Source organism: Misgurnus anguillicaudatus, chromosome 9 (assembly GCF_027580225.2).
Source record: "Misgurnus anguillicaudatus chromosome 9, ASM2758022v2, whole genome shotgun sequence".
Classification (NCBI taxonomy): domain Eukaryota; kingdom Metazoa; phylum Chordata; class Actinopteri; order Cypriniformes; family Cobitidae; genus Misgurnus; species Misgurnus anguillicaudatus.
Genome location: NC_073345.2, coordinates 25,974,965 through 25,989,837, shown reverse-complemented (window position 1 = coordinate 25,989,837; position 14,873 = coordinate 25,974,965). Strand labels below are relative to the sequence as shown.

Below are 14,873 nucleotides of genomic sequence, written 5' to 3'. Positions count from 1 at the left end.
CTATGTGTCTGTCTGTCTGTCCATCTCTCTGTCTGTCTGTCCATCCTTCCATCTATCTCTGTCTGTGTGTCCATCTGTCTGTCTATCTATCTGCCTGTCTGTCTGTTCTTTGGTCTATCTATCTCTCTGTGTGTCCTTCTGTCTATCTATCCATCCTTCCATCTATCTATTTGTCCGTCCTTCCACCTATCTATCTGTCTCTCTGTCCATCCTTCTGTGTCTGTCCGTCCTTCCACCCATCTATCTGTCCTTCGTCTATGTATATCTCTGTCTGTCTATCTTTCTATCCTTCAGTCTATCTGTTTGTCCTTTCAATCAATCTGTGTGTCAATCCATCCATCCATCCATCCATCCATCCATCCATCCATCCATCTATCTGTCTGTTTGTATGTCCTTCTGTATGTCTATTTGTCTGTCCATTCTTCTATCTATTTATCTGTCCATCCATCCGTCCATCTATCTATCATCCTTTATTTCACATTTAAACCATGTAAAGAGTAAGCTAAATACATTTGACATTTTCTGCATAATGGTTATTGTAATAGGTACTGGACATCTGGGTCTGTAAATAAAATTTTTATTAGCAATCAAGAACAGGAGGGGTACTTCACTAAATACGTTTTTAAGAAATCCCTGTACCGGTTTGGTAGATGTTTTCAGACTGGTTCCAGTAAACACAGACTGAGATCAAAATCAGACAGCCACTCAGTTGTGTGTTGACAGGTGATTTATCAGAGCTTTTATGGGGCCAGAAATTAAATACAGAGGGATTGAAAGCTCCCCGGATAGTCTCGAATCTCAAATGGAGAGCAGCATGATTGGACATTTGATGAAATGCGACTGCTCTTGTAAAGTCTGTTTCTGACAATTGTCCCATCTAAAATCTCTCTCTCTGTTGGTGAAATTGTCCCTTAGTGCTTCAGTCTCTTTGAACAGGATCACCATCCCTCCCCAGGCTGATACTTCTACCCCCCTGTTGAGATCAGTACTGTCACTTTAGAGTTTGGCCCTATTCTTGCTCTCAGTACAAACAGCTATGAGCAAAACCAGTGGGGTTGGGAAAGCCTCAGAGGATGAAACCTGATGAGCACACGTTCCCGCCCCCACACAACGCTGTCTACAGGACCACCACTGCAGGAAAAAAGATCTGACAGCGTTCTGGTGTGTGTACTCAGGATGTGCAGACATTTTCAAAACTGACAGGTCAGTGGGCTGAAAAACGAGTTGATGGGGGACAGTTCACCCAGAAATGAATCATCGGATAATTTACGATAACAGAATCACTGTTCGCAGCAGGCAGTCTGAACCCCGACAGCAACCGTTTCGTCATTTGCTGATGAATGCGGTAAATTTAATGCAATTGTCCTGCTTGAAAAGATTTATAGGGGCACCTTTTATAGTTTTAGCAAACTGACAACAATGGCAGCCAACTAGAACCTCCTCAAATATGCTGTCTCTTTAAATTTACCCCCTTCACCAACTAGTAGACCACCATGCACAAGACAATAAACATCAAAGGAAAGCCAAGCTCTATATATGCACTGTATTAAATTCACGTTATAAGCTTTGATTATATATGAAACAGGTTTGATTTGATCTACAATGGCATTTCAAACACCAGCTCTTCACTTATAAGACACATGCTGTGTGTGAAACACAATAGCATGCATTAGGAATGACAGGACATTACAGCCTTTTTTCCATTCCACTCACACAGACCTCACAACCGCTGCCATGACAACCACATAATCAAAGCACCTGCTTGGCTAGCATCCTCTCCATCTAAATAAAATCACAGTTTCTTCCAAAGGGGAATTGCATCTTAAAATCCTGCACATCCCCTCCACTTTGGTTCATGTGTTAGCTTTAGAGATACTGTACAGTTGTGCATTTCCAAATCATAACTTGGAGGTCTGAATAAGTCAGAAAGGGAATCGTTTTGAGTGATGTTGTCATTAAAGGGCCACTCCACTATTTTTTTTAAAAATAGGCTTATTTTCCAGCTCCCCTAAAGTTTGATCTTTACCTTTTTGGAATCCATTCGGCCGATCTCCGGGTCTGGCAGTACCACTTTTAGCATAGCTTAGCATAATCCATTGAATTTGATTAGACCATTAGCATCACGCTAAAAAATAACCAGAGATTTTCGATATTTTTCCTATTTAAAACTTGACTCTTCTGTAGTTACATTGTGTACTAAGACCGACACAAAATTAAAAGTTGCGATTTTCTAGGCCGATATGGCTAGAAACAATACTCTCATTCTGGCATAATAATCAAGGAATTTGCCGTCGCAACATGGCTGAAGCAGGCGTAGTAATATTACGCACTGCCCGAAAATAGTCCCCTTGGTTACTTTCAATAGCAGGGGAAAATATACATAATGTAACTAAAGAAGAGTCAAGTTTTAAATAGGAAAAATATCTAAACTCTTTGGTTATTTTTTAGCGTGATGCTAATGGTCTAATCAGATTCAATGAATTATGCTAAGCTATGCTTAAAATGATACCGCCAGACCCGGAAATCAGCTGAATGGATTCCAAAACGATAAAAATCAAATGTTTAACTCTAGGGGAGCTGGAAAATGAGCATATTTTCAAAAAAGTGGAGTGTCCCTTTAAACAGTGTTAATATTGTAAGTCAGAATGCATGAAATAGCTTTAACCTCCCCCACCTTAAAACTATTGTAACTAGCAACCTCTGGTTGATTAACCAGGTTTATCAGAAAGACCATGTTGGTTGACCAGCTAATTTGAACTGTCGATCAACACCAAAGCTATAATATACCGTCCGAAAAATGGTCCCAAGCTGTCACTGGGGTGCAGTACCATATAAAAAGTCCTACATGTATACATTTGGTTCAAAGTAATAAAAGAACGAAAAAGAGCTAGAGGCAAAACTAAAAAGACTTACTGTCAGACCATCGCATGGCATCATCCAGCTGAGGTGGGATTCCCTTCCAGAGCGCTGTGTCTTTTGGGTACCCGTGGTCCATTTGCCGCAGGTGATCGTCATAGCGCCAGTAACGGCTGTCCTTGAAAAAGTACGTCTTCTCATTGTGCAGCCAGACGAACACCGCATCCACCCCTTCCACGGGCAGGCCAAAGTCGCTGACGGGCCGTGGATAGCCCTCCTCGACATTATTGTCCTTGAACACCCAATATTTTCCTCCTGGAGAGGTGCGAGAGTAGAATTTCAACATCTTACTGTAAGGTGATGAAATATAAAAGGCTTCACCTGCTGTGAAATACAGTGAAATCCTTTAAATGTATAACGCGTGCTCTTTTTAAAGAGCTTCAAATGCTCTCGTATTATACATCTTTGAAGGATGGTGTGCACATTATTGCCTACTCTTAATAAAAACGACATTTACATATCTCGAGAGCATTGCATTCCATTTGACTTTTTTTGAATATTTTCTTAGGAAGAGAGTGTGTTTACGCTCGAGGGAGCATTTTGCTTGAAATGATGTAATGTAATAACCAAACAATCATCTGTCACAGATGGAAAATTGAACATAATCTTGTTTTTCCTGCCTTTGATAGATGTACTAGGACTACTAACTGTGATTACCGCATTTACCACAGAGCACATCAAGCATCGTAACAGCAATAAGCACGTCCATCTATAACTTAGGTTTTACTTTAATATAAATATAATGTTTTTTGTGCTTTAGGATGCCAGGGCACTGTGGGTGTTTGCTAGTGTATACTGGCCCTACCACATCTATTGATTATTCTCATAATGTTATGGTGCCTAGATATGGTTTGTTTTTCTCCTTTTAAAAGTTTTTCATTATTAGTGATGCCCGCCTTAGAAAGCATAACTGATAAATGATTCATTTCAAGCACATACCTTTAAAGAAAACTATTTTATGGTCTCCAGGTCGCTCGTAAACAGCATCCACACTGTCCAGGTTGGCGGGCAGCCCCCTCCAAAAACGATGAATCTCAGCCGGCCTTAGTGACACCAGGTGCTTCTCACGTGTAAGGCGCCAAAAATATTTTCCTGATGAGAGATTTTAGCGTATGAAAAATATTTGCATGTACATATAATGTAACTCTTTGGTTGAACGTCACATTAATATTTATGAGTCATGCTGATAAGGTTTGTAACATGTCCCGTTCACTTTTTAGATCGTCAGATCTTTGATTTTCATCTTTATAGAAACCAAAACCCTTTTGAAGTCTATGTAGACAGAAGCATGAATTGTCAATTACTGAGCCAGGACTTCCGATTGTTTATACCTTTGAAAAAGAAAGCCTCCCCTCGAATCTGGGCTACAGCATCAAAGTGACTGGTACATCGGTCAGGGGCGTCGCGGGCAGGTCTGAGAGAACAAACAATGAGAATTGGAAACTTTGAAGAAATGGTCTCATAAGGGGTGTTGAGGCAAAGAACTGCTAGAAATAAGAGTGTTTGTGTCTTTCTACGAGTGAATCATTCATTATGTAGAGAAAGCAGCAGACTGTTTGAAGTATTGGAAATGAATGCACACTTTGAGGTGGTAATGGCAACATGTGAAAATGTTCATTATTACATGGCTCTCTAATTAGATATGTTTCTAACAAGGGATTTTTCAGGAACTTGAATGTCTTGTGACAGATGTCATAATGTTTTGTAATTTGACATGAAAAAACAATAAGATTTGATATTATCAATGTGCCACCACCAATGCCTATCTCTGTGTTTCCATGAATATTGCAGCTATCAATAGCTAAAAAAGCTCAAAATATCAATAGTTCTCCATTATATACATATATTGTTTGCTTTCCCAGGTGAAAAAGAAGTACACTTCCATAATGTACTTAAAGTGCTCTACTTTCAAGCACACATTTTCTACTTAACATACTAAACATTCTTCTTTAGTACTAGATAATTTTAAGAACATGTAAGTGTACTTATCTTTGCTATGTGAGACACCATGAATATGAACTAAAATGTATTAAAAATGTATTTAGTTAACACTTGTAGTAAACTTGAACCAACCAGTTGGGTTTAAGTTTCATACAAGTGTTATCTAAATAAATTTTTGATACAGAGATAGTATTTTAAAATTGGACATATCATAAAAAATCTGACTTTTCCATGTTTAAGTGCTATAATTGGTTCCCTAGTGCTTCTATCAACCTAGAAAATGTGAAAAAGATCACATCGGAGAGTATCAAAAGATCCACCCAGTATCGAAGATCAACCCAGTAACTTAGTTTTGGTAAACCATTCTTTGCAAGCATGTGAAAAAAATAGGTCATTGAAATTTGGCTCGTTGTGATGTCAGAAGGGGATAATAACGCCCCTTAATCAGCACTATCCAACTCCTCTGGGGACGCCAAAGATTTATTTAACATCTTAAAAAAAAGTTGTAAAATATCCCCTTTTTAGGTTATATTCATGGTATCTCAACATAGCCGAACAAGTACACTTAGATAATCTTACAATTATCTTAAGTAGTACTAAAGAAGAATTTTTAGTATATTAAGTACAAAATTAGTGTGTAAAACTAGAGCACTTCAAGTACATTATGGAAGTGCACTACTTTTACACCTGGGTTGTGACCCTGAACCATAAAATCAGTCATAACGGGTCAATTAAATGAAAGCTGAATAAATAAGCTTTCCACTGATGTATGGTTTCTAGGATAGGACAACATTTGGCGATATACTGTACAACGTTTTGAAAATCTGGAATCTGAGGGTGCAAAAAATCTCCTTTGTTCAACTGAAGTCCTTAGCAATAGGGCTGTGCAATTAATCGTTTTTTGCACATTTCGATTGCAAAAACAAGATTATTGAGGGAAATCGAGTAGTGTGCCGCATTTCTGTTGTTTCGTTTTGAGTTATAAATCCAGCGCGTCATAAACAGCTGTGCCTCGCACGCACGTGCACACGCTCTCGCATCTATCCGAAGTCCGAAACACAAGTAGTAATCCTTATGTATTTAAGGCAAACTGAGGCAAACTATCCCTCACGTTTAAAATATAACCAGCTGCATCGTGGCGCCGCTCTCTGTCTCTCTCTTTCACACGTTCAGAGAGATGCGCGTTCATGCATCTGTCCGAAGTCAGATCACTAGGTAATAATCCTGTTTATGTTTGTAAAGTTATATGCATTTCAAGCGATCGTGTTTAAAATATGGTATATGTATGTATGCATGTATAAATGCATGTTTTTACAGTCATTTAAGTAATCGTGTTAAATAATCGAGATTAAGATTTTTACCAAAATAATTGAGATTATGATTTTTCCCATAATCGAGCAGCCCTACTTAGCAACACACGTTTTTTAATAATTTTTAAAATATATTTACAGTAGGAAATTTACAAAATGTCAAAATGGATTTTGTCATTAAAAATCAATAATTTTCAGGGTTTTTCCCCTCCTAGGACTTTTCGCCCACCGGGTTTTTCTTCTAGGGTTTTTTTAAACCTCTTGGGAGTCTGCTGACATTGGCTTAACTTAGCACCCTCTTACATATATTACATTTTTACTACACTCGCTAGTATGGTTAATCTTAACCACTGTATTCTTCTGTTTATGTTTTATCATTTATTAATGTAAAGCTGCTTTGAAACAATTAAACAATTGTGAAAAGTGCTATATAAATAAAACTGAATTGAACCAAATTTTCACCCATACAATGCATTGTTGGCTATTGCTACAAATATACCAGTATGACATTTGGATTACTTTAATGATGTATGTGGGTGCTTTTGAGCTTTTCCATGCATGCCACATATAATGACATTACTTTAATATAAAATAATTTGTTTATGTTCAGCTGAAGAAAGGGATTCATATACTGTATATCTCGGATGGCATAAGGGTAATATAAATATAACTTTCATACATTTAATTTGATATCAAAGATTGAAATCATACGTTGATTCTTTTATCTTATAATTAGATTGAGACTTGAGTTTGGATTTCACAGACAGGAACACAAATGTTTCCCATGATCATTGGCTAATCGGAACCACTTCCTAGCCTTACGCTTATAAACAACAAATCTGATGATCTGTTAACCAATCAGAATCAAGCAATGATTGCCCCCACTGTTTATTTTAACAGTGTCTGTGTACAAGTATTTTTTGGCTAGGTATATATTTTTTTGGCTATATATAACAGTCTGATGTGTTTTTCTTTAAAGACCAAACAGATCAAAAGAGTTGTTATTACCTGCAATGGAAGTGTCTGAACGTGTTATCCTCATGGCTAATGACTGACTTAGCACTCTGACGTGGTCGGGCTGCTAATGATGGAGCAATTACAGCGACAGAGCATCTTTTGTAAGCGTGAACTCGGCGACACTTTATTAACAAAGATCTTCATTCACAGTTTATTAGCCAAGCACTCTGTGAAGAATATATTACTGACCTTTGTCAAACTAAATCTACCTGTCGCACATATCCGCCGGGAGGAGAGAAACGATGAGGTGCGCCATGAACTCGGATGTGGTTACAGCTTGCTTACTCGGCATGTAAGAAATTGAGTCCATAATTTGTGTCATTTTGGTATTTGCCTCAGGATGCCTGGTATGCATGCATTTTAAAGTCCAGACATACTCTATGATGTTGAACGATGGACGGCCATCTCTGCGATTCAAAAAATTCAGGACACGCTGCATGATTTGTGTGCAGGTAGTTTCTGTACTCACGGGATTGTGGATCTGTTTTCTGGGAGGTCAAGCAGGACGGGAGGTTCAGCCGTTTGGGAGGGGTCATCTGGCTGTGCTGTGTGCGATACAGAGTCTCGAACACCTGACAAATGAAAAGACAAGTTAGGCTGAACTTGTGCAAAATGTGTTTAACTTTACTCTTTAAACAAAGTTTAACTCTTGACTTTTGGACGAACCCCATTACGCTTACAATAATTACTCAAACATATTAATATTTCAGCGTTTTGTGAATAATACGATTATGTAAAACAATTCAAATGTCAAACTAATCAAACAAAAACAAGTTCTTTGCCAGTAAGTCTTTTATAACACATTTCATGAAGCGTCTCTGTAAGTTTTAATTAATGTGACACAAATTAGTGGTACTAAACTCGAAACATTTAACATTTGCTTTCCGATTATATGTTTTCCATTAATTTATTCGACGTTATTAAGATGTGTGGCCAGCTTTCACCTGCTACTCTCAGCTAGAATAGAGATCCAGGGCTTCTGGACTAATCTGTTTGTCTCGGATCCAATCTCTGTCCTTCCATCCACATCACATTGTCCTCTCTATCTCCTCGCCTCCCACATGAGTGTTTGCACAGTGGCATGTGGCATTTTGCATGTACATCAGCAGGGCTTAAACCATGGTGACGACGACCAATTAATCCCCGCTCTCCTCGTCTGCCTCAACACAGCTATGTAATTAAATCAATAGTCCCTAATACAAGCCAAATCACTTCTGCGCTCCGATTTCCCCGCTCGTGGCCTGTGATTTTGCCTGGTGGGATCCAAGAAAAGGGCAGCCCACAGAGGGGGCATGTGGTGCCAATCATTATAAATTACAGGGGTGCTTCAGATTAAGACAAGCATATTTGAGTGGGTGGGGTAAAAGGATAAAGCAAAAGCAGTGAAGGGTATATATATAACGCTATCTATACATATGTTTTTATTATTTATTGTATACATATTAAGAGGGTTAATTGCTAGTTTAGATTATTAGGGGGTAATCTCCCTCATCACCCTTAGAAATGAGGCCCCCGATAGATAGACAGATGATAGATAAACAGACAGACAGATGATAGATTGACAGACAGACAGACAAAAAGATAGATAGGCAAATTTGGATAGACAGACACAAAGAGACAGACACATATAGATAGATAGACAGTTAGACTGAGAGAAAAGTATAAATAGAGACATAAAGATAGACAGAAAGACAGAAACTTATGGATAGACAGACAGACAGACAGACAGACAGACAGACAGACAGACAAGACAGGCAGGCAGGCAGGCAGGCAGGCAGACAGATGATAGATAAGACAGACAGAAATGTATGGATAGATAGATAGATAGATAGATAGATAGATAGATAGATAGATAGATAGATAGATAGATAGATAGATAGATAGATAGACAGACAGACAGACAGACAGACAGATAGATAGAAAAGTATGACTAGATAGACAGACAGAAAATAGGGAGATAGGGAGATTTGGATAGACAGAGAGAGAGACAGACACATGGATAGGTAGACAGATAGACAGAAAAGTATGACTAGATAGACAGACAGAAAAGTATGACTAGATAGATAGACAGACAGACAGACTGGCAGAAACGTATAGATAGGTAGATAAATAGATAGACAGACAGATAGACATAAACATATGGCTAGACAGACAGAAAGAAAAGTATAAATAGATAGACAGAAAGCCAGAAAGATAGATAGATAGATAGATAGATAGATAGATAGATAGATAGATAGATAGATAGATAGATAGATAGATAGATAGATAGATAGATAGATAGATAGATAGATAGATAGATAGACGGATAGATGGATAGATAGATAGATAGATAGATAGATATATAGATAGATAGATAGATAGATAGACAGGCAGAAAAGTATGACTACATTAACAGACAGACAGACAAATAACAGACAAAAAAGTATAAATAGATAGACAGAAAGATAGATAGATAGACAGGCAGAAAAGTATGACTACATAGATAGACAGACAGACAGACAGACAGACAGATAGACAGATGACAGACAGACAGACGGCCGACCGACAGACAAACGAACAGACAGACAGATGATAGATAAAAAGACAGACAGAAATGTATAAATATATAGACAGACAGACAGACAGACATAAACGTATGGCTAGACAGACAGACAGACAGACAGACAGACAGACAGAAAAGTATAAATTGACAGACAGAAAGATAGATAGACAGGCAGAAAAGTATGACTACATAGAAAAACAGACACATGACAGACAGACAGACAGACAGACAGACAGACATAGAGAGATAGACATACAGAAAGATGATAGATAAACAGACAGACAGACAGATGATAGATAAACAGACAGACAAAAACATATAAATAGATAGATAAACAGGCAGAAAGGCTGACTTGAAAAATTTATGGATAGACAGACAGAAAAGACAGACAGACAAAAAAGTATAAATATATAGACAGAAAGATAAATAGACAGGCAGAAAAGTATGACTACATAGATAGACAGACAGATGACAGACAGACAGACAGACAGACAGACAGAAAGACAGACAGAGAGAGATAGACATACAGAAAGATGATAGATAAACAGACAGACAGACAGACAGACAGACAGATGATAGATAAACAGACAGACAAAACATATAAATAGATATATAGATAGACAGGCAGAAAGGCTGACTTGATAGATAAACAGACAGAGAAAAATGTATGGATAGACAGACAGAAAAGACAGACAGACAGATAGACAGAAAAGTATGACTAGATAGATAGACAGACAGACAGGCAGAAACGTATAGATAGGTAGATAAATAGATAGACAGACAGATAGACATAAACATATGGCTAGACAGACAGAAAGAAAAGTATAAATAGATAGAAAGACAGAAAGATAGATAGATAGATAGATAGATAGATAGATAGATAGATAGATAGATAGATAGATAGATAGATAGATAGATAGATAGATAGATAGATAGATACATACATAGATAGATAGATAGATAGATAGACAGGCAGAAAAGTATGACTACATTAACAGACAGACAGACAAATAACAGACAAAAAAGTATAAATAGATAGACAGAAAGATAGACAGGCAGAAAAGTATGACTACATAGATAGACAGACAGATGACAGACAGACAGACACATGATAGACAGATAGACAGACAGACGGCCGACCGACCGACCGACAGACAAACAAACAAACAGACAGACAGATGATAGATAAAAAGACAGACAGAAATGTATAAATAGATAGACAGACAGACAGACAGACATAAACGTATGGCTAGACAGACAGACAGAAAAGTATAAATAAATAGATAGACAGAAAGATAGATAGACAGGCAGGCAGAAAAGTATGACTACATAGAAAAACAGACAGATGACAGACAGACAAACAGACAGACAGACAAAAACATATAAATAGATAGATAGACAGGCAGAAAGGCTGACTTGATAGATAAACAGACAGAGAAAAATGTATGGATAGACAGACAGAAAAGACAGACAGACAGACAGACAGACAGATAGACAGACAGAAAAGTATGACTAGATAGATAGACAGACAGGCAGAAACGTATAGATAAGTAGATAATAGATAGGCAGACAGATAGACATAAACATATGGCTAGACAGACAGAAAGAAAAGTATAAATAGATAGACAGAAAGATAGACAGGCAGAAAAGTATGACTACATAGAAAAACAGACAGATGACAGACAGACAGACAGACAGACAGAAAGAAAGAAAGACAGACAGATAGACAGACAGACATAGAGAGATAGACATACAGAAAGATGATAGATAAACAGACAGACAAAAACATATGAATAGATAGATAGACAGGCAGAAAGGCTGACTTGATAGATAAACAGACAGAGAAAAATTTATGGATAGACAGACAGAAAAGACAGACAGACAGAAAAGTATAAATATATAGACAGAAAGATAAATAGACAGGCAGAAAAGTATGACTACATAGATAGACAGACAGATTACAGACAGAAAGATAGACAGACAGACAGACAGAAAGATGATAGATAAACAGACAGAGAAAAACGTGTGAATAGATAAATAGACAGGCAGAAGACATGACTTGATAGATAAACAGACAGACAAAAATGTATATATAGACAGACAGAAAAGACAGACAGACAGACAGACAGACAGACAGAAAAGTATAAATAGATACACAGAAAGATAGATGGACAGGCAGAAAAGTATGACTACATAGATAGACAGACAGACAGATTAAAGACAGACAGAAAGAAAGACAGAAAGAAAGACAGACAGACAGACAGACAGACAGACAGACAGAGAGACAGATAGACAGACAGACAGACAGAAAGATGATAGATAAACAGACAGAGAAAAACGTATGAATAGATAGATAGACAGGCAGAAGACATAACTTGATAGATAAACAGACAGACAAAAATGTATGTATAGACAGACAGAAAAGACAGATAGATAGTCAGACAGAAAATTATAAATAGATAGACAGAAAGATAGATGGACAGGCAGAAAAGTATGACTAGATAGATAGACAGACAGACAGATGATAGACAAACAGACAGACAGACAGACGACCGAACGACAGACAAACAAACAAACAGACAGACAGACAGACAGATGATAGATAAAAAGACAGACAAAAATCTATGAAAAGACAGACAGACAGACAGATAGATAATGTACGCCTTCCACAACTCTGGAATCTCACATAAAGATGGCCGAGAACCCCATGAAGTCCACTTCAGGGCACAGCTTAACAATTGGCACATGCAGTGCATGGTTCCACTACACATTATGGCATTATAGCATCTATTTGTTTTGCACACCATGCCTTCGATTTGTCTCGGCATGTCACTTCGCACTTCCCCAGAAACAATCCAGAGATATCAGAGATTCAAAAAGTGATAGCAGAGTGTCCATGTTTGATTGAGGACCTCTAGCACACGGAGTCTGCCACGCTATCTGTTTACAGCTTACTGATGAAGATAAAGCACGTGCTGGAGTACAGAGAAAAAATAAAGGCTCTTACCGTAAAGCTGCCAAACTCGAACCTTGTCCTCATATGGAAGGTTGTACTTCAGCGGATCCCCCACTGGCCCCTGGTAATACGGACGCATGATGGATTCAATGGCAGAAGTGTGAGCGAGCCCTATGGCATGACCGAACTCGTGCACAGCCACTGCGAAAAGATCCATCCCGTGTGAATCTGATGGGAGAGGATAGAATGAAGACAAATTTAGGACTATAATGTCGGTTTTGTGTAATAACACTCTAGGAGAATGTTTTATGCATTTGTAGTTATTTTAAATTGCATTATATACAACATTATGTCAGCTGAAAAGACTTGTAATATTCAGTAATGTTTTATTGAATGTAATTCAACTAAAATGTTATTCACAATAACAGATGGTCCTGCTGGAAACTTAGCTTATGTTATGTGTTGTGGATCATAGTTAATAGCTGGCCCAAAATGATCATTAGCTAACACATCAGCTGGCATTGGAAAATCATCTTAAAACTAGTCATTTTTGTTTCTGGAACATGGTAACTAGTTGACAAGCTAACATTTATTTTCGAACATCATTTAGACTCTAAATGCCATGTGTCACAACAAAGCTACCAGACTTTCCAGTAGGGTTTTTCTTATAAACAAAAGCTAAATCACAAGAGACACAAATTGTTGACATTTGTATGGAGGTCAAACAGATGTGGAGATATTTTCTAAAATTCATGAGGTGAGATTACTCCAGCTTTCGATTTTTCTCACTGATAACTAGTAGAAACAATTGAGACAGTAAAGTGATTTTTCCTTCCAGTGTGAGTGAACCCTGAATACTTTGTTTCAAAAGGACAAACCATAAAACATCCAGTGCAGTTATGTCCTCAACACATGGTGATTAAATCTCTAATAGTCCTAGTGGTTCAGAGACACTGTCATTTTCAGCACAATGAGACTGTGATTGATGGGGAGGTTTGTGTGTCATTAAATGTCACTCACCTTTTTCATTACCCCTGCACTTGTTTCAGTACACAGACAAATCTGAGCAACGCAACCGGAACATTTACACTTTTTTTGTTAAATGGCCTAGAGAAATTGTAATATCCAGGTAGTCAGAGCCATGAAAGTGTCATTGGAATTGTTGGAATGGAGAGACAGAAAGACTATTTACTGACATAGATAGACAGATAGACAGATAGACAGATAGATAGATAGATAGATAGATAGATAGATAGATAGATAGATAGATAGATAGATAGATAGATAGATAGATAGATAGATAGATAGATAGATAAATAAATAGACACATATTGATAGATAGACCGACAGACAGAGAGACATAAAGATAGACAAACAAACAGACAGACAGACAGACAGAGAGAGAGACGACAGACAGACAGACAGACAGGTAGGAAAGTATGACAGACAGACGGACGGACGGACAGACAGACAGACAGACAGATAGATAGATAGATAGACAGACGACAGACAGAAAAGTATAAATAGATAGACAGAAAGATAGATAGACAGGCAGGAAAGTATGACTACATAGATAGACAGACAGACAGACAGACAGACAGATGACAAACAGACAGATAGACAGATGATAGATAGATAGATAGATAGATAGATAGATAGATAGATAGATAGATAGATAGATAGATAGATAGATAGATAGAAAGACAGACAGACAGACGGACAGACAGACGGACTGATGGACGGACAGACTGACAGAGAAACAGACAGACAGATAGACAGAAAAACGGACAGACAGACAGAAAGATAGATAGACAGACAGACAGACAGACAGAAAAGTATGACTACATAGATAGACAGACAGGTGATAGACAGACAGACAGATGACAGACAGAAAAGACAATGTACGCACTTCCACAACTCTGGAACTACACAGATAGACAGACAGACAGACAGATGACAGATAGATAGATAGATAGATAGATAGATAGATAGATAGATAGATAGATAGATAGATAGATAGATAGATAGATAGATAGATAGATAGATAGATAGATAGATAGACAGACAGAAAGATAGATAGACAGGCAGAAAAGTATGACTACATACATAGATAGACAGATAGACAGACAGGCAGACAGACAGATATAGTTTAGAAAGACCCTTGAGAAGACCCTACAAGCTGTGAAAGATG

At 37.7% G+C, this 14,873-nt stretch overlaps 1 protein-coding gene across 1 annotated transcript in view; it reads right to left on the bottom strand.

Annotated features, from left to right (window-relative positions):
• Positions 1–14,873, bottom strand: part of mmp17a (matrix metallopeptidase 17a) — a 103,774-nt gene that overhangs the window by 2,882 nt on the left and 86,019 nt on the right. The window contains exons 5-9 of the mRNA XM_055180625.2: positions 12,734–12,910; positions 7,654–7,756; positions 4,248–4,330; positions 3,856–4,008; positions 2,914–3,171 (exon numbers count right to left, since the gene is read on the bottom strand). Coding sequence (XP_055036600.2) covers positions 2,914–3,171; positions 3,856–4,008; positions 4,248–4,330; positions 7,654–7,756; positions 12,734–12,910 — 774 coding nt within the window. The remainder of the gene's footprint in view (positions 1–2,913; positions 3,172–3,855; positions 4,009–4,247; positions 4,331–7,653; positions 7,757–12,733; positions 12,911–14,873) is intronic.